The 19,780-nt window shown below is 33.9% G+C and overlaps 3 protein-coding genes across 4 annotated transcripts; 2 read left to right on the forward strand and 1 right to left on the reverse strand.

Annotated features, from left to right (window-relative positions):
• The first annotated feature begins 24 nt into the window (after positions 1–24).
• Positions 25–9,369, forward strand: LOC136776054 (FERM, ARHGEF and pleckstrin domain-containing protein 2-like). The gene is made up of 10 exons (XM_066731377.1): positions 25–99; positions 5,931–6,121; positions 6,183–6,272; positions 6,359–6,737; positions 6,816–6,919; positions 7,000–7,140; positions 7,249–7,403; positions 7,527–7,651; positions 7,709–8,123; positions 8,870–9,369. Exons 2-10 carry the CDS (start codon positions 6,041–6,043, stop codon positions 8,913–8,915), a joined length of 1,536 nt encoding a protein of 511 aa, XP_066587474.1. The 5' UTR covers positions 25–99; positions 5,931–6,040; the 3' UTR covers positions 8,916–9,369.
• Positions 9,370–10,087: 718 nt separating this feature from the next.
• Positions 10,088–14,615, forward strand: LOC136776289 (uncharacterized). 2 transcript variants are annotated; one of them, XM_066731711.1, is made up of 11 exons: positions 10,088–10,574; positions 10,682–10,783; positions 10,847–11,457; positions 11,542–11,790; positions 11,866–12,139; positions 12,223–12,500; positions 12,574–12,717; positions 13,038–13,281; positions 13,347–13,489; positions 13,551–13,686; positions 13,761–14,615. In XM_066731711.1, exons 2-11 carry the CDS (start codon positions 10,702–10,704, stop codon positions 13,940–13,942), a joined length of 2,343 nt encoding a protein of 780 aa, XP_066587808.1. In that variant the 5' UTR covers positions 10,088–10,574; positions 10,682–10,701; the 3' UTR covers positions 13,943–14,615. The 2 variants fall into 2 exon arrangements, with proteins under 2 accessions (XP_066587808.1, XP_066587807.1); XM_066731710.1 differs by having other exon boundaries at positions 10,682–11,457.
• Positions 14,616–14,749: 134 nt separating this feature from the next.
• Positions 14,750–16,671, reverse strand: eIF6 (eukaryotic translation initiation factor 6). Its single transcript, XM_066731713.1, has 7 exons — positions 16,623–16,671; positions 16,162–16,330; positions 15,782–15,867; positions 15,533–15,708; positions 15,289–15,465; positions 15,035–15,216; positions 14,750–14,962 (listed from the first exon to the last, which is right to left on the reverse strand). The coding sequence occupies exons 1-7, from the start codon at positions 16,654–16,656 to the stop codon at positions 14,953–14,955; spliced, it is 834 nt and encodes a 277-aa protein (XP_066587810.1). The 5' UTR covers positions 16,657–16,671; the 3' UTR covers positions 14,750–14,952.
• Between the last annotated feature and the right edge of the window lie 3,109 nt (positions 16,672–19,780).

Consider the following 19,780-nt stretch of genomic DNA (forward strand, 5'->3'; position numbering starts at 1 on the left):
CTTCCATGCTTCTCGACAGGTGGTGATAACCGATGGAACTATTCTAATGGCTACGTGAATTCACCGGCTTGGCATGTACCCTATCGGGTAAACCTGCAGGTGCGTAACGTATTGGTTCACGCGACTCCACGCACCCTGACGAATCGTTTCTTGCCGGCTAACTACTACTGAATGAGAGCTCGCTATGTCGAGGGGGGCAACGCGCAGTTAGGCGCTGCACGCTCACAAAGGGTACCACGCTTCAACCATGCTTCTCCCATTTGCAACGATCTAGCTCGCTTTTGGGCTAGACGGGACACAGGAGTCCTCACTATCAACATCAACACACGCACGCAGGAATCTTCAGGCTTCGGACTCGAATTCACTACTCCCCTTCGGCACTCGCGCCAATTGCGTATCATTTTCCTGGCAGCTCGTTTGGTGATTGGTACATCTGCCAAAGTACCGACTGTATTTGGGGAGCAATATCTGTAATTGCTCGTGCCACTTTGGCCAACAAACCAAGCGTGCACAGACTAATCTCGTTAATTGCATTTGGTGTTTCTGCCAGAGAACCAATCGCTGACGAAGCGTCGAAAATCTGCAATTCTGCGTTTGCCGAAGGACCTTGCTCGATAGATGCAACGGTCAAGCCTCTAATATCGTTCATGGTCCACAAAATAATATCAGAGAACTGTGGAACAAGGGACTTGACTTTTGTACCTACCGAAAGAATCTGCTGTAGGCAAGCTCTATAGGTCAGCTACCGACCTACGCATTGTCTTAGACAATCACTCAGTTCATATTACGAGACTTGGAGCGTTCTCCCTGTCCGTTCTCCAGCAATTTTGGTACATCCCCCCACCACCCTTTTTCTGATCTATTTCTCATTTTCCCAAAGTAGTTGCATCTCAGTAGCTCTCACTTCGTTCCTTGCCTGTTCCTAGGCAACGTTTTTCTATCGATTCGATCAACTAGCATCACCTAGAAGACCCCAAAAAGCCTGTTTGTAAAAACTCTTAGAGATTCCCTAGTCAGCATCTTGCACGCTGAGCAAGCATTTTTCACGTTAACCAGTACCTCTTTGCAAAATCACTTCATTATATCGCACTTTAGAGCATCTTAGCGTGTCCAAAAGCCCAGGTAGCACTTGTACGGATCTCCACGCTTTATCGAGTAAACATTTCATAAATGTCTTTGTTCTTCGTGTGATTTTATCCCAAGCGAACTCGTTGGATGTGTAAATACGTAGGGGGGAAGAGCATTTCAGCTTAAAATCAATATTTTATCCGTTTCTTTCATTCCGCCTTGGCACGAGAGATACTCGAGTAGAAAAGGGGGGTAGCTGTTACCTAAGAGAGAAAACTGCTCGTTGCAGACATTCTTTAAAGTGTCCATTGTAGCTTCGAGGATCTTTCGAAAGTTCTCCACCATGGCTGAATGGCATTACTGCTGTCATTTTGTCGATCAATTGCTGGTCTTAAATCAATTTTTCTATACTCGATGTACCCAAATGATATTCGTTCGGTCAATTTGTCCTTTTCAAGGGTCAACGACCAAACTTTGAACTCTGACCTCTGTACGCGAAGTTCTCGCGTTTATCGATGGACTGTTACAGCCATAAATTTCTTTCGCTCTTCCTCGGCACGAGAGAATCTCGAAGAGAAAAAAGGGTAGCTGTTACCTATAGAAAGCTTCTCTGTGCAGATACACTAACGAATACCCTTCGTTAATAATTAACAAGCACTACTGTAACGAGTGTTATTCTTACCAACATTTAGTCGACCAATTGCTAATTTCGAATTGATCGATTAACTTACCCTTTCCAAGGGTCAGGGGCATACATTTGAACTTTGACCCCGTACACGGTGCTCTCGCGCTCATTAATTCATTCCGTTGCCAAGGTTAAATTGTGTCGGTGACCCAGAGCCTTGGATACGGAACGAATGCTGCTGGGATTAATTAATGGAGCGAAAATCGATCTTCGTGTACCAAGTGGACTGCACGAACTTTGCACGTGGCCTTGAAAAAAAGTATACTTATTTAGTTGCAGTGTGGTACCAATAGAGCTTTATTCTGCGTGATGGGAATTGCGTGTGTGTGCGCGTAACTGTTCATTTCTATCTCCCCCCACCCCTTCTCTTGTATACTTGTGTATGTGAACCATTACGTAGCGCCCCTGTCACGATAATCACTCATCACAAACACTCACAATGTATACGTTATTTGATATCTATTATATATATATATAGTATAAATAAGTCTACATTTGGTCGATGTCGATATGAATATTAGACGTTTACAGACACACCAATCTCTTTGACTTTAAGCACTCGGCTCATTTGACTCTATAATTTCAATAGAAGTATTGTCAGTATATATATATATATATATATACAGTCTTATCACATCCAGTCCATTGACGACCAAGCCTCCCCATTTATTAGCCGCATCATCCCCCCACCACTTCATCTTATCTTACGCTTCTTCCAGGTCTTCAATCTCGTCGAGCCAATTTATGCTCGATCTAATTTTATTTGTACATACATACTTTACGTATCTCGTACGTACAGGGTGCTCGAGGTGTGCGTTTACGCGCAGATCAAATTGAAATCCTCGTCCTCGATCAGTAACCACCCCTCCTCCATCCCCTAAATTTTTATTTTCAACGAGACAAATTTTTCTCACGAGTTTCTCCAACATTGGTCAAGCGATTGATCAAGAAATAAGACATGCTTTCTCGATTATAAATAATGAACAAAAAATTATAGGAGAAACTGTACCGATCGTTATAGTTAACAAGTAGAAAAATACTAATTTTATAGCAAACGTTTCTTAATTTTCCACTAAGTTGGATCACTCTGGTTTATAATTTGTTTCTCAATGCAATAATTTTTAAATTAACTTCGCTTGGAAAAGTAAGATTTTTAGAGGTCAAGGTTCATACGAGGGATGTTCCAAATGACGGTGGTTACCGATCGAGCACGAGATACTTCAAGGAAAAGCAAGCTAATAACAGAAAAAAATTCGTCGTAGAATTTTGCCAGGGTGAAACAGCCTCTCTCGAAAAGGCTAGACTCCGCTACATGTACAATTTCGCACTGTTACAATTTTGCGAGGCGTTGCGTGCCAATTGCTACCGATTCCCCCGTTGAAACGAGGCGAAAACTCTGATCGTTCGATTATTTGCCAAACTTTGCCAATCTCTTTTATCCTTGTCCAGCGATTTTCGCCCGAATTTTCTGTGTCAATGAAAACTTCTATCTTTGTACACTTAGTCAGATTTATTAAACAGTGACGCTTCCCAATCATTTTTTTCGCACGTTTTTATCAAAGGCCAGATTGAAAAATCGACCAAGATTGATTTTTATCCCTATTTAGTAAATCTGACCGAATTTAGAATTTAATATTTCTCGATGTTCGTTATGAATATCGCGCGTACTTATGTCTCGATGCTTGAAAACATTCGTGCAAGGATTTACACTCACGATTTCCTACTTTTGTACGTCTAATTCGATTATTAGGTCTTTGTCGACGCACGTAGCAACCGTTCGAAGCCGTTTTGCGTTAAAGGTTCAACTAAACCGCTGGATTCCTAGAAGCTAGCGTGATGGATTTTTTTTGCGAATTCACGTGGTTTTAATTTTTGTCGAGCAAAGGTTCCAACCTGGACCATTGGGATCCGGCCGATACTACCGTTGTCCAAGCTAATTTCGAGTTTAAAATTGAAACTCGTTAAAAAAATATTATATATAATATTAAAAATAGCAATTTATGTGACAATTTTTGTCCAATCAACGATACATCCACTAATATTGTTGTTATTATTATTATTTGCTGATCGTAGAATTTGTTGAGACGAGCATTGTCGAATCGTTGACTGCTCGTGTGGATTTATATTGATACGTTAGTTTACGAATCTATAGGTGAAAATTTATCGATGGATTTGGACAGCGAAGTTTCACGAACAGAAACTTCGAAGAAGACCAAAACTACTGAAAATTATTGTAAAACGTGGCAAATTCAATTAGTAATATACGAGGAAACAGAGAGAGAGAAAGATTGTACGTTGGTGTAAAATTCGTAACGAGCTTAATCGAGAAGCTTCAGGTCTGCACTGCCCTTCTCGTGGAACTTCTTCCACTTCCGGTTAAAAATTTTTTACCGCTCCCTTAATCCCTTATCCCCCCTCTTTCTCCTCTATATCCAGTAATTCTTTGACATTTGTATTTCCAACACGAAGATATTTGAGAAAGTAGAGAAAAGAAGAATCGGATGCATTCCGATTTAAGATTCTCCGCGAAATAATACAAGAAAAATGAGAAAAATAGAGAGAAAAAAAAATGAACGACGATTGTTGCTTAAGATTAGAAAATTTTGGTCTCGGTGTTTTACAAGTTTCGATTGCTGTTCTTTCAAAGGTAAAGGCGTGTATTCGATTTTTGATCGGGGTCTCGCTGAAAGCATCACGATCAAAACTGAATTTTTGCATCGCTTCTTCTGAATGGAAGCCAAAAATCGTTTTCTTCCATAAAAAAAAAATTATTCTACAGGGAATCAGGGAGAGAATCAGAACCTAATCTCTCTCCGTCTACGCTAGAATTCTTCTTCTCTTTTATCAAGATTTTAGCAGATTGTAAAAGTTTTTATCAAGCTATAGATTGATTTGATCCATTCAAAGGTTATTGTTAAACTGAACGAATGCAATTATTTCTCGTTAGAGAAATATAATTTCCATTTCAAAATTAGCCAATTTAGGGCAATGTGGTTAAATGAGAAGTGACTATTTTAAGCGTAGGACATCCAATGTACATTGATTATTGGTACTTAATGATGATAACTGAATAAATTGTATAACAAATCGATTCACTAGATTCTTCTTCAACTATTTCTTAAAAGTTGATTTCTTTATTTTGTCTTCTTACTTTTATGGTTTCTCATTCAGCTCGTCTAGTAATAGAAGCCCAAGGAAATTATTGTACCAGTTTATCAACCCTTCGATTTGTATGGACGAGACTCTTTTTATATTAAATTTCATTTTCTTTCTTTGTCACTCCCACTTTGTTTTTCACTTGATTTCGAGTATTTTCTTCATTCGTTTCTCTTTATCGCACTCCCGGATTCGTTGGTCGGCCGGAATACAAAACCATGTGTGAGTAATCCCTCAAATGCCTGTTTCTTAATTGTCATTTGTGTAATATTTGTTCTTTTCTTTATCGTTGTTCTATGAACCAACCTATCTCTAGCACGATTATAAGAAAAACGTCTTTATTTGACTCGTTCTTAAAATTTCCCATCTTGTTATTTTCAATATTAAATGTGTTTGATGTAACAATGGTTTCTTATTATCACTGGCACAGAAACTTGCACACTTTTCCATTATTTTTTTAAAAGCTCCTCGCTTTTTCCAAGCCTCGAAAGATCTACCTGCACGATTTTGCAATATCTATTTTCTTACCGAGGAATAGCAATTGATCAATATTTTCCTGATTTTCTCCAAAGCTCAATTTTCACCTTATTTTAAGTTTTTGTTATTTTCTAAGAAATACCAGAGCATGAATAGTAGTTTACGATGAAGAAAAAGAGAGCACGGCATGATCGGCGCACCCGTTTTTGTCCTAATTCTTACGTTACTTTTTATTTCTTGAGAAAAAAAAGATCGATGGGATTAGCACTAGGATAATTTTATGTTAAGAATTTATGTTTAAGCAGGTGTTTATGATTTAGCATAGCCACAAAATTTGCAGCAGCTTTACAGTCGACTAGAAGTGCACACCGAAGCATGAGATGCTTCGATTTTAATTCTTATTATAATGATTTCTAATCGTCCGCTAGCTCAGTTATCTCCTCTTTGTCCCTAAATTTCACAAAATCTTTATTGAAATCCAGCTCCAAATTATAACCAGAGCCTCTAAACTTGCTTGACAATAATTTAGTATTGAAATTTGCAGATACCAGTGGTGAAAAGCAGAAAGAAACGGCGAAGGAGACTGGGAAAGGTTCAACAAATTCAGCTCCTGAAAAGAAGACCAATGGTCTTGCCCAAATCAGCAATTCGGGAATGATCAACTCACCAGAGCTCAGTCCTCTGAAACCTGCTAGAAACGGGGAAATCGAGACCCTTGAAATTAAAAAAACTAGAGTAAGATGAATTACATCAAAGAATAATAATAATAAGTCATTTAATGCTCATAATTTTTCAGAGGTGGCCAACAGAAGAAACTTATTATATTGCCAAGGAACTGTTAATGACTGAGAGAACTTATAAAAAAGATCTTGATGTGATCAACGTGGTAAGAAATAACTTAATTCACTAAAATTTTCTCTTATTTTTTCCATAAGATTAAAGTTATATTTCAAAGGGTATTCCAATTTTCAGTGGTTCAGAGAGGAGATTGGACGAGAAGGGGAGAAAGAGGGAGAAAGTGTAGTATCGCTGATAGAACTTTTGGCAGATGCACACGGGCCATGTTTACGCGAGATGGAAGCTCGATTAGCTAGATGGGAGAGTATCAGTGCCAGACAAAGCATTGGTGATTTTCTGTACAACTCACTTCTGAATGTTCTACCCCTCTATGATCAATATCTGGAGAACTTAATACCAGTACTAGAAAAATTGGAATATTCGACGAGGGCCTCTCGACGTTTCGATCAGCTCTGTAGGGACTTTGAATCTCAGAAACATTGCTATCTTCCGTTAACGTCCTTCCTTCTAAAACCATTGCAACGATTAGTGCATTACAACAGTATTATCGATAGTCAGTATTCCACGTTAAAAACATTTTTTGTCTCTCTTATCGCGCGAACTAAATACTTATACTTATTTTATTTTCTAGGACTGTTTGACCATAGAGATGATTCAGATTTTGAAGACATCCTCGCTGCCCGAGATAGATTAGGAGAAACTTTATTGGAAGGACTTACAGTCATAAATCAAGCAGTTAGCGTTTTATGAATACAATTCCTTATGTATCAAATATCATTTTTTATATATTTTTATGAATTTTTAAACTTTTATAGGTGAATTTCGTTCAGCTTTGTGAAATGCAACGAGACATTAGTGGATTCGATGATTTAGTTCAAGAATGTCGAAGATTTATTAGACAGGGTTGTTTGCAAAAATATAGTCGAAAGGGTTTTCAACAAAGGATGTTCTTCTTGGTAATTCACTATTTATTATAATTATATGTTTTATTAAACTTTTTATATTATGAAATTTATATATACATATAAAATTTAATTGGTTATTGTTTAATTTATAATCCATAGTTTTCTGACGTTCTACTTTATACGTTTCGAACGCAGCAGCAAACCCATTGTTTTCGAGTACATGGACAATTACCACTAAAAGGAATGAGAATTCAAGATGGTGATAACAAAACTGGGACAGATTTTACCTTCGTTATTTATGGGCAGGGAAATGAGTGAGTACCAGTAATCATGTACCAAAACTGTTTAAAATTTGGCGTTTTCACGCGATAAGAATATGAACAGAAATTTTATTAAATGTTAATGGTTTGTGTAAAAAGTTTATCATTCATATTTAGGTCACTGACCGTCGCAGCTAGTAACGAAGAAGAAAAAGAACGCTGGATGGAAGACTTGAATAAGGCAATAGATCAAGTTCATACTACAAATAGCAAAATGCCTTACTTAAACGTGAAAACTTGCAGTATGTATAAATTGAAATACAGTTTGTATAATAATTACATTTTTTTCATATTTCTAGTTTTGGGTTCTGATGAAGTGAGTGACGTAATAGCAGGAGTTGATCGTGCAAGCTGTGGGGGAGCAAAAGCTTCCCAGCGTAGCAATACGACAGTTCATGTCTGCTGGCACAGAAATACCAGTACCAATTACAGCGATCATTTTCGGGCTTTTCAGAATCAACTCAGTGGATTTTTACTAAGAAAATTTAAAAACAGTGACGGCTGGCAAAAATTGTGGGTGGTCTTTACTAATTTTTGTCTATTTTTTTACAAATCCCACCAGGATGATTGGCCGCTTGCCTGTTTACCCTTACTCAGTTATACAGTCTCCACACCATCCGAGAAAGACGAAATTAACAAAGACTTTGTTTTCAAACTGCAGTTTAAAAATCATGTATACTTTTTCAGAGCTGAGAGCGAATATACATTCGGAAGGTAATTCTTCACGATTAAGGGGATGCATTGCGCGTCGAGAAAGTACTTCCAAATTATCTTCTACAATTTTAAAAATTTGAATATATTCATAGGGACCAAATTGGCTCGTATTGAGCTGCTTAATTAACGTAAAGGCTTATTTTTTGGAATAAGAAAAAAAATTTTTTTAATTCGGATATTAATAATAATATTTTATTTACCATCAATAATTTCGAAAAAGGGAGCCTTTACGATGCTGCGCCAAACTTCAACGAGTAATTTAAGACCAACCAGAAACAAATATTCCCATAAATGTAGAAGATTTTTTGGAAATACTATTGTAGCGCAACAATGGCAAATTTGCAAATTTTTCCTTGTTGCGCTACAATAGTATTTCCAAAAAATCTTCTACATTTATGGGAATATTTGTTTCTGGTTGGTCTTAAATTACTCGTTGAAGTTTGGCGCAGCGTCGTAAAGGTTCCCTTTTTCGAAATTATTGATGGGAAATAAAATATTATTATTAATATCCGAATTAAATATTTTTTTTTAATCCAAAAAATAAGCCTTTACGTTAATTAAGCAGATCAATACGAGCCAATTTGGTCCCAATGAATATATTCAAATTTTTAAAATTGTAGAAGATAATTTGGAAATACTTTCTCGACGCGCAATGCATCCCCTTAATGTGATATTATGTATAACGATGATAGTGTTATATACTTACAAAAAATACAGTAAAATTAAATTTTTTATGTTATTTTTAGGTGGATCGGTGTTATAAAAAGCGCAACCCAACAAGGTCTTGGATAATAAGTATCAAGTAAAAAGAGGCATGAGTAATAAACAAAATATTTTCATCAAATTTTGCGGCCTTATTCAAGAATTGTTCAGTATCAAAGCAAAAGTTAGATTTATATCGATTTATTAATTAATATATATATGTATGTTCTAAGGAGAGAAAAAATTGCGACTGCTATTAATGAATAGCGTTAAATTGTTATTACATTTTAAACTTTTTGGCATACAATGTCAATATTATTGGACCAATTTTTTTAGAACTTGTTAATTAACACCTGTAGAAAGACAATTTTTAAGGTTTCTTCTCTATTACCTGTTTTTTTATAATATAATTATTTAGTTTTAACGGAAAATATGTAGTAATTAATTTTCTTATGCCTTACATGAAAAGTTCAAACTCTAAGACTGCAATGAAAATGAATTATGAAGCACGGATAACAGAAAAATATCAGTGTGTATATTCCTTCTTGAGTTTGTGTATATCAACCTTAAGGAAATATGACCTTTTTGTACTGCTATATGATTTGGGTTTGCTTTTTATAATCTTCAATAAGCAATAACATGGTACAATAAATATAGCAATAATTAAATTTATATATATTGTAGTTATCAAGAAGACCAGTGATGTATAAGTAAATCATGTAATCTATATGTAACCTAACCACAAAAGAATTGTTTTGTTATTCTATAGGGTATATATACTAGAGAATATATACTATATGTGTAATTATTAATATATGTATTTTATTGTGCTATAAATGCTTCACTTTCCACATTTTAGCTGGTAAAGTATAATGAGAAATTTTCAAATTGTTTGTTAAGAAATATGGATATTTTTAATTTTGCTATGATCTATTATATTTATAATTTTTGTTTCTGAATTAATTGCAATGTTTATATTAAAGCTTTTATAATTAAGTCAATATTGAATACAGGTTTCCCTTTTAATCCCAAGATGCTATTTTATTGGTTATCTTTCGTTTTTTATCAGTATTAATCATTCTTACGTTTAATACGAATAAAAATAACAATCACTCAAATTCTTTTATTTTACGCATTTTTTCAAACTGAACAATAAATTAAATTTTTTATAATGAACTAGGGAATTTTCTAGCAACCAAATCTAACCCTAGCCCCTAGTGGCAACTCTAGCAGCCTATTAAACCTATTCGTGAATGCACTTCACACAATCACACTTTGATTTGACATCCCATTTCACAAGTATACTATATTACTATAATCGCTCTTATATCAAGTTTAATATCAATATCCCACCACATACATAAGTATGTTCGTCTAATCAAACATATAATAGAATATTCAATACAAAAAATTCTTAGCAAAACTTTTAAAAAATAAGTAATGTATAACACTAGGTTAAGTTTCTTCTAAGTTTTCCCCCGGATAGAACAAAACGATACAGTTTTCAGTGACTGCTTCCTAGTAATCAGCTGACTTCCGGAAGTAATAAAGGGTATTACTGGTATTAGTCGTAGTTACATCGTTTGTAATGACAGAGAAACATTCTCACGCAACAAACGTTTCGTAGATCATACTGTAAGCACGAAACTTATTCGGTAAAAAAACCTGTGAGAGTGTAAAATGACATAAATTTGGAGTAATGGAATAACAGATTTTACAGTGATTTTTCAACAATATTCAATATTAAAGGTCTGTTTTGCCGACTTTGTCTTTCGACTTTTTTTTTTCAATTTCCTTATATCAGTACTATCAGCGATTTTTTCCTTCTTAATTTTAATTGATTTTTCTCTTATCAGAGTTTACCTTAAGCAAGAAAATGAATTCTAAAGGAGATATAGAAGGTACTTCACCAGAAGATGAGAGAAATTCTGCCGATACTATGGAAGGAGGTGCCACAGGTACTGAAATGTTGAATACACAAAAAAAATGTGGCAAACAAGTAAAGTTAAATAACAATTTAGATAAAGATGTTGATACATTATCCAAGCCAGCAATGATACTATCAAATGGATCTAATTTGTCTGAGAGTAATACTAAATATTACAATAATGTATTGGTTCAGGAGAGTAATCAGGAGACTATAAATACAAATGTAGCTGCATCAGTTTTGAATTATACAAATATTAGGCCTCAATCTAGCTCTCAGTGCCAATTAAAACAAATGATATCTAGTGAAAATTCCCTCAATGTGGTCGTGTCTCAGGAACAGTCAAATTCATCTATGAATGCTAGTACACATAATAACCAAGCTTTTGTAGTTTATTCAAGTAAATCTACTGCCATGCCCTCTAATGTTTCTGCCATATCAGCTAATAAAGCTAATGAAGATCCTGACATGAAAAATAACGTGGACTATGCCTCAGGAATAGAAAAGTGTCCACCTAAAGTATCTTGTAGCTCAGATTCTAGCCCAGAAGCTGATCGTGTCTGGAAATTAAGTCATTACAGCTCAAAATGTCCTTTAAACAATATTGGAGGCAGTATTGGCTCTACAAGCCAAGGAACTTGCTGCTTTTTAAGGCCTAATATTAATGGAAATAGAGAAGTACCAGGTCCAAGTGGCTTACAAAAAGTAAATCATTCATTTTTCTTTAATTCATTAATATATAATTTTTTTTTATCTCTATTCTTTTACAAAATAAATTTTTTTTATAAGAATCTTCAAAGAGAACCAGTAGAAATGCATGACTCTAGCTCAGGAAATGAAGGGGACCTATCTGATGGTGAGGATTATTGTATCTATACATACAAAGGAAACAATGAAGTTTCACTGCAAAGCAAAGAAGAAGACAATGAAGAACTGTTGGAAAATCATGAAGCAGAAGAACAATACCACAGTGGTAGGTCAAGTCCTGAAATGGATTTCCTTGAGATGGATTTTGACCCTGGACCTTCTTGTGAACAAGTATGTAGAATAAAATTCATAAATATGATACAAAATTATGATATTTTATTATTTATTAAAATTATTTAATATTAGGATACAGGAGATAGTGACTTAGCTTCCATAAATGAAGATATACAGAATTTAGTTTTAGACAGCGTTGAAACAGATCCAGTATTAAATGATTTGAGTAGTGGTAAGATTGTTTCTAGACAGACCAATGCTGTAGTGCCACAAAATTCAAAGCAGAGTAATCCAAATGTTGTCCATATAAACTCACAACCCTGTACCAGCAGTCAATGTAATGAGGAAATAAATACAAGGCATAAGTATCCTTTATCATGGCTACCAAACTCAAATACACCAGCTGGTAAGAAAAGTAATTCCTTAAAACTGCTTTATTTCTAAAGGAAAAATAAGAAGTAAAAAGTATTAAAAAGATTGATTATATAGGAAGATGGGAGAGTTCCAGATTCTCACGTAGTACAGGGTGTCCTCTTAAAGAGTCTTATGGTTACCACAGTACCAGTGGAGATCTGATCTCTCCTAGTGACAATAGAGATTCTGATTCAGAACTTTGGGCTGAAGCCTCAATGACCTCATCACCAGAAAACTCAAATGCAAACTCCAGGAAGGTAAATCTTAGCTCTGCTCTGTACCACAGAATGATGGCCAAGAAACTAATGTTGAATAAGCAAACAGCTTTTAATCAGAGCGTAGATTCAGATCTGGTAAGTTTCTGCATCTTATTTAATAGATTTGCAAAAAATATTTTTAATTTATTAAATGATTTTTTTACTTCAGGAAAATGAGCTACGTAATGAAAGATTGGATGGTTTATTACCAGTGGAGAAAGTGATGCTATGGAGTGAGCATGAAGCAATAGCTCAACAGGTGACCCAGGTTGGAACTTCTGCTTGTGGAGCGACTTCAGCAATAAATGCCTTGGTAAAGAAAAAATTATAATCATCTTTAATCATAACGGAATTGTTAAAATAATCCCAACGATATTGAAATATAAGGGATTCGCCGCTTATAATACACCTTAAGCATGGACGTAGGAAAGTGATTATAATCTTAACTCTAAAAGATATCGACTTTTTACATCGGGGTTTTTAACATCTCCTTTTTATGTGCATTCCGAGTGGTATCATGCAAATAATTTGCTATTTATTGTACTTATAGAGATGCACGTTTCCTAAAGTCAATTCTACTCAAGTGTTTTAAACGACGACGAACTCCATATACTATATGGTTTGGTTTTACAGTTAGCCTTGGATGTTACGTTTTCTGCCGAAGTCCTTATTAAAGGTGTAGCCACTAGATTACGAGAACAAGGCACACCACTGCCCAGATATCTCGTTAGCAGATCACTAGCAGGAGCTTCGCACAAAGATATAATTAGAGGTATATCTTTATCTACTAACGGAGCAGTTGTAGCTAAATTTTTTGCCTTTTATCCTGAGAGGAAAGTTTCATTATCTCATTGGTTACATTATTGGATATCTAGAGGTAAGTTGAGATTATAAAATTAAATTAAATTTAAACTAGAGAGACTTACATTTTTTTATTTTTAGGAGCAGCTCCAATAGCCACTTTAAATCTTCAACACTGTGGAGAAGGGCGTGACATACCTGATGCTTGGCATCATCAAATGATTTTTGGAGTTGGCCAAGCAGGAATTTATTTGACGAATCCTTTGCAATGTGTCCCAGAGCAGGTAATTATTATGATTAGCAAAATAATTATTTGTTGTTCTAATTTTCTATATTTATTTTTAGCTTATATGGCATCAATTGGTAAGTCCTAGTATTTTGTTAATTCGTCGAGCTGATGTTTTAGCTCATTGGAATGAAAATACTGATCTGACAACACTTGCAAAAATGGATCACAAATGGAGAAAGCTGAATGTGCTTGGTAATATTAAAACAATTATCGTATTCATATATTTTTTACTGACAATGTTAATTTATCATTTATTATTTTTGAAGGTCAAGTTGTAAATATGATACGTGAAGCAAAAAGCCATAGGCAACAGTCAACCAACACATCAATTGGATCCACCCATATTCGCATTCCAGCTTCTTATAAGACAGGAATTATATTAGTTTTGCGAGCGGATTCTCCTGCTGCATTAGAATTACTACACTCAGAACAATTACCATTACTCTAGTCCTAAACAAATTTTTAAGTCAGACTGCTGTGTATTTTCACATCAAACTTTTTTTTTGTTTCCACTCACAGCCTGGCCAACACCTTTTTCCTACTCTATCTAAGGTTACTGTTAAAAATGACATGAATTAATTCTTCTAATAATTGCATTACGCGTTAGCTTCATCGATATTTCAGTCAATTCCCTAGCCTTCTAAACTTTTATAGATTGAGAATGAACACCTTATTCGTAGTATTGGTACCACGCAATTTTTTCATAGTATTTATAACTTTGTATTTATTATAATAAATAATGATCGTATTTCAAGTTATATATACGAGTGTAAACTTTATGGTTAAAAAATTTTCTCTTTTTATCAAACTTTATGAATAGGGTGCTCAACATATTTGCTCAATTTTTTGAATTCACTCTTGCTTTTTCCCTGCTAGGCATTCTATTCATATACTTATGTATTAATAATGTACAAATAATACACTATTTTAATTAAAATATTGAGATAGCATTCGCGCATAATCTTAGCAAAACTCCAAAAGTTATTTGATAATGGAATGGTTTCAATTTACAGCAGAAAATGCACAGTATTAATTTTATGATAGGAAAAACATTTTCATATCTAAATTATGTATAATTTTTAATAGTGCCTTGTGCTTAGAGTAATGAGAACATGATTTTTTGCCTCAATGATTCATATATTTACAGATAAAGAAAATGGATATTTTTGGTATCATTAAAAAACGAAGTTGTAATAGTTTCAACATTGAAATAGTCAATATATTTGAACATGACTTATTATTATTTCAAATCAGCCATTTAAAAAACTTTTGTTTATTAAGAAAGATGACAGTTTGATCAAAATTGATACAATTTTTGGTATATAACCAACATAAAACTGTATGAAATAAAGTAAAATTACTCTAAAGTGGAATTAAAGCGCTTGCTTTCAACATGGCTTATTAAGAAACATAAATATAATGTTTATGTACAAAAGTTTATTTTATGCAGTTTTTTTGTTAAGACATACTGAAAAAAAAAAAAATAATTAGAATTTTTTCCATGACAGTTTCTATCATTATTATTATAGCAACTTGTTACCTCTCTATGAGAGATGCTCGCATTGATGTTGCAATGGCAGCAGGTGTACTTTCATTCAATTTGAATACACTTTCAATCACAGACAGTTCTGTAGAAGTTGTATCCATTCCACAAAAGGCAGCCCAGTCATTTACTACCATGCCAGCAGCTATCACTTCACTGCCCCGATTTACTGTCCCTGTCTAAACAAAGGTTAGAGCTTCAATTTTCTAAATTCTCTGCCACTTTATATAAGTTAAATATAATATACATACTACAAGTGGTACTTGTAGAAGAGATGACAGCTCTTCCTGATCCTGTATAGAAGTTTTTGGATGGACCAGACCTCCTTGATTAGATAATACTGTATATGAACCAACTAAAACATTGCTCGCAACAGTTTGTCTAAATACTTCAACATTCAAAGTATCTGCCAAAATTTCTTCAGTCTCCTATAAATTATATTAAATAAGTACTAAAAATCATAGTTAAAATAAAATTATTAAATACTTAAATTACCCTGTCCAAATCAGGGTGAACCAAAGCAACATAATCATTACAAGCAATGACATTGCCAAGTGCGGATAATCGTTCCTCCACTCTTTGTACTTTGACACTGTCTGGCAAAGAGTTACGTATATGCTGTAATTCTGTGTCCATAGTGGTGTTTGGTACTAGTAAGCCGTTTTTATTGCCTTTCATTTGATTAAAAACGTAAATGTTAAACTTCACATATACTTGCAGCATTTTTGTTTAAAATATACTTGCCAACACACAAACGTCCAATAATACGACATCCCGCAACTGAAGCATGAACCACAGGTATAACGTCAGCCAACTCAGCTTCGAAAACGCTATAATTGTTATCCAAGAAATACAATTTAATAACAGTAAGAAACAATTTATGCAAGATTGCACAATACTTTTAGGTTAATACAGTGATCATAGATGCTAGATAATGGGTATTTCGTACCCCCACTGTGACTACCAATGACTATTTTACTGAGTCCAGGAGAATCATGTTAGGGATTCCAAATACCCACGATTTTGCATCATTCATTATGCATGCGCGAAATAAAGCATGGTCTAAACTAATATTAAAATGGATTTGTAGAATATAGTAAACAAAAAAAATGTTGATAAATTACCTGTAAAAATTTTCTGACCCGCCAATTGCCACTAAGCAATATGAATTTGTTAATTTAGAAAATACTCCAATTTCATTATTATTTTCAAATTGCACACGTACAGCCATGATAGTAGTTAAATAAATCCAATGGACTATCAGAAGAGAAATGAATGTGGCGGCTAGAAGTGCTAGAACGAATGATGATCAGTAAAAAAGAAATACTAGGGAAAGAGATGGGCAAGTGGGCAATAATTTTATTGCAGGGGGGTGACACTGCCGTGTTAAGGAGTGGGGCCGTGATTGCAGCGCCACCTACGAACTATGAGATTTTTTGGAGGAACTAACCGCAGTGATGCCAGAAATGACTATTTTTTCCACAGAAACAGTTGAACAGGGAGGGCAAACACACAAAGCCGTAAGCCCCTATGAGTGTGAAATGACTACTGCGCCAGTCAAGAGGAGAAGGTAGGGGTTACTCACACACTTCTTTAGGCCATATCCGTGTGATCAGCATTCTGCTGAGCACTGCTGAGGAGCAGTGAAGTTGAGTGAAGCCAGATCTTGCCTCTCTGTGTACCTTAAATGCTGCGTTTACCCAAAAACTCGAAGCAAATAAAAATCCTTTTCCTAAATTAGTTTTTAATTATTATAAAATGCTTATATGTAGCCATTAATTTAGTAGTTTTGTTAATAAATGCAACAAATGCGTTCTTATAATAATAAATAAGCAGTTGAGGTACAGTAAACTTAATGTTTTTATATTAACCTGCTAACACAAATGCATTTTTTTATTTATTATTTAGTCCAATAAGTTAATGGTTGTTAAAAAAAATTCCATGTGTAATGAAAAAAAATTAAAAAACTTTAAACTTCGCCAAGACTCGAACACGAGCCCGCCGTGTGACGAACGGCAACCTTACCGTCTGTGCTACAGAGCTCATTTGTCATAACAGAAGCAAAACAGCCTTTTAAAGACTGACTACAATTCTTTCACTAACTCGTCATAAACGATCAAGAATTAGCTGCAAATATAAATACATTTATCTCCACAGCATTATTGCACTAAATTTATTATGTTTTTAATTTGAAGCATACATTTTACATGAAGATACAATACTTTAAGGGTGTTCATGCAATACTTTAAATACAAAACTATTCATATGCTCGTTTATCATAGTTATTCGACTACATTCAACAAATATTATAATATTACTTAATTAATTTATGATAGTTGAGCATATGAATAGTTTTGTATTTAGAGTACTGCATGAACACCCTTAAAGTATCGTATCTTTATGTAAAATGTATGCTTCAAATTAAAAACATAATAAAGTTAGTGCAATAATGCTGTGGAGATAAATGTATTTATTATTGCAGCTAATTCTTGATCGTTTATGACGAGTTAGTGAAAGAATTGTAGTCAGTCTTTAAAAGGCTGTTTTGCTTCTGTTATAACAAGTGAGCTCTGTAGCACAGACGGTAAGGTTACTAAGGTTGCCGTTTGTCACACGGCGGGCTCGTGTTCCAGTCTTGGCGAAGTTTAAAATTTTTAAATGTTTTTTCATTACACATGGAATTTTTTTTTTTAATAACCATTAACTTATTGGACTAAGTAATAAATAAAAAAATGAATTTGTTAGCAGTTTAATATAAAAACATTAAGTTTACTGTACCTCAACTGCTTATTTATTATTATAATAATGCATTTGTTGCATTTATTACTAAATCTACTAAATTAATGGCTACATATAAGCATTTTATAATAATTAAAAACCAATTTAGGAAAAGGATTTTTATTTGCTTCGACTTTTTGGGTAAACGCAGCATTTAAGGTACACAGAAAGGCAAGATCTGGCTTCACTCAACTTCACTGCTCCTCAGCAGTGCTCAGCAGAATGCTGATCACACGGATATGGCCTAAAGAAGTGTGTGAGTAACCCCTACCTTCTCTTCTTGACTGGCGCAGTAGCCACTTCACGCTCATAGGGGCTTACGGCTTTGTGTGTTTGCCCTCCCTGTTCAACTATTTCTGTGGAAAAAATAGTCATTTCTGGCATCACTGACTAACCGGGCTTTTCAGATATACAGGCCGGTATTCATAGTCGTTACTTATATTTAAGTCTGACTTAAAGTATCGATTGTCCTTTTTCACCTAACAGTAAGGGCTATGGCACACAACAAAATTTAAGCAAGACTTAGGCCCGGTTCCACAAGCCTTATTTAAACTGGATTAAGTTAATTTTGCTATATTTTATGTCACATAGAATATAGCATAATTAACTTAATCCAGTTTAAACAAGTCTTGTGGAATCGGACCTTAAGCAGTAAGATGAAAACGAACCAATCACTGTTGAAAATTTCGGCAATGGCTAAACTGTGATTGGTTCGTTTTCATCTTATTGCTTAAGTCTTGCTTAAGTTTTTTTGTGTGCCATATCCCTAATAGAAAAAGGTAACCTATGCTTAAGTCGGTCTTAAATACATATAAGTAACGACTATGAATACCGGCCATGTATATGGGCTCGAATTTATAAACGAAACTTAAGCTTAGCACGGTCTTAGATAAGATCAATTGTCTCATTTTAACCTTCAATACAGTGCTAAGCTCGATCTTTGTCTTAAGAAATTGTTAAGCTGAGATTTGAGCTTAGTTTAGTTTATAAATTCGAGCCATAATTTCATAGTTAAAGTTTAAAGGAAAATACCAAAAATAAATAATTACAATTATAAAAAGGATAAACATTTTTTTAATATATAAAATAATTTTACAAAATAGATATGAAACAAACATAACAAGTTTAAAACGTTATTTTTCATACATTATACCATAATTAAATAATATAAAAGAAAAAATTATAAATTAAGTAATAATTTAAATTTATATACCTATACAAAACATAACGTATATTATTGGGAGGATATACATGATTTAGAGTAAAATTATTAGAAAACAAATCATGAGATGTGCTTTAAATAATATATAGAACCTATTAACCCGCCAATAGGCGCGTGCTTTTTTTTACGTAGATAGGCGCGTGGGGTGCCACGGACACCCCATTTGTTTTTCGTTATTAGACGTAAAATATTTACGAATTAAGATTTATTTTCAATAAATATCATCTATGTGACGTTCCCTTTGTATACGATAGCATTTGCATGTCTTTAAGTTATTGATATTAATTAAACGCTAATACTTGTAAGTGATTGCACAAATTTTTCGCTAAGCTATCATTAGATTTCTATTCTTGGGGTGTTTTGGACACCCCGCGCGCCCATTGACGGGTTAATAAATAAAAGTTTACATAATTAAAATTACATTTATCATATTAATATTAACACTATCAATCCTAAGTATATATATATATATATATATTTATACGAAGGTGAAAATAGTCCAAATCTAAATTTTATTCCTCTCATAAAAATAGTACAAAAATCTTCTTCGTCTCATTCAAAAAAACTTAAGATAATTAAGCTTTTGATTGAAATAATAAAGATATTTATACTATTTCTTAAATGAGAGATATGTAAAGTTAATTTTGTTTTAATTTTATTAAGATCATTATATATATATATATATACTTATGGTCGATAGTATAATTACAAGAAAAAATCTCTATTATACACAAAATTAATGT

This window comes from Prorops nasuta, unplaced genomic scaffold, assembly GCF_024137725.1.
Source record: "Prorops nasuta isolate Cenicafe-Biocafe unplaced genomic scaffold, Cenicafe_Pnas_1.2 PNAS00009, whole genome shotgun sequence".
In the NCBI taxonomy this organism is placed as follows: Eukaryota; Metazoa; Arthropoda; class Insecta; order Hymenoptera; family Bethylidae; genus Prorops; species Prorops nasuta.

Coding starts and splice junctions, on each gene's coding strand:
- LOC136776289 (XM_066731710.1), top strand. CDS start 10,702: ATGAATTCTAAAGGAGATATAGAAGGTACTTCACCAGAAGATGAGAGA. Junction 12,718..13,037: donor CTTCAGCAATAAATGCCTTG/GTAAAGAAAAAA, acceptor TTGGTTTTACAG/TTAGCCTTGGATGTTACGTT. Junction 13,490..13,550: donor TGCAATGTGTCCCAGAGCAG/GTAATTATTATG, acceptor ATTTATTTTTAG/CTTATATGGCATCAATTGGT.
- LOC136776054 (XM_066731377.1), top strand. CDS start 6,041: ATGATCAACTCACCAGAGCTCAGTCCTCTGAAACCTGCTAGAAACGGG. Junction 6,122..6,182: donor TTGAAATTAAAAAAACTAGA/GTAAGATGAATT, acceptor ATAATTTTTCAG/AGGTGGCCAACAGAAGAAAC. Junction 7,141..7,248: donor AACAAAGGATGTTCTTCTTG/GTAATTCACTAT, acceptor TATAATCCATAG/TTTTCTGACGTTCTACTTTA.
- eIF6 (XM_066731713.1), bottom strand. CDS start 16,656: ATGCTGATCACACGGATATGGCCTAAAGAAGTGT. Junction 15,466..15,532: donor TTCACCCTGATTTGGACAGG/GTAATTTAAGTA, acceptor TATAATTTATAG/GAGACTGAAGAAATTTTGGC. Junction 15,217..15,288: donor TTCTACAAGTACCACTTGTA/GTATGTATATTA, acceptor ACCTTTGTTTAG/ACAGGGACAGTAAATCGGGG.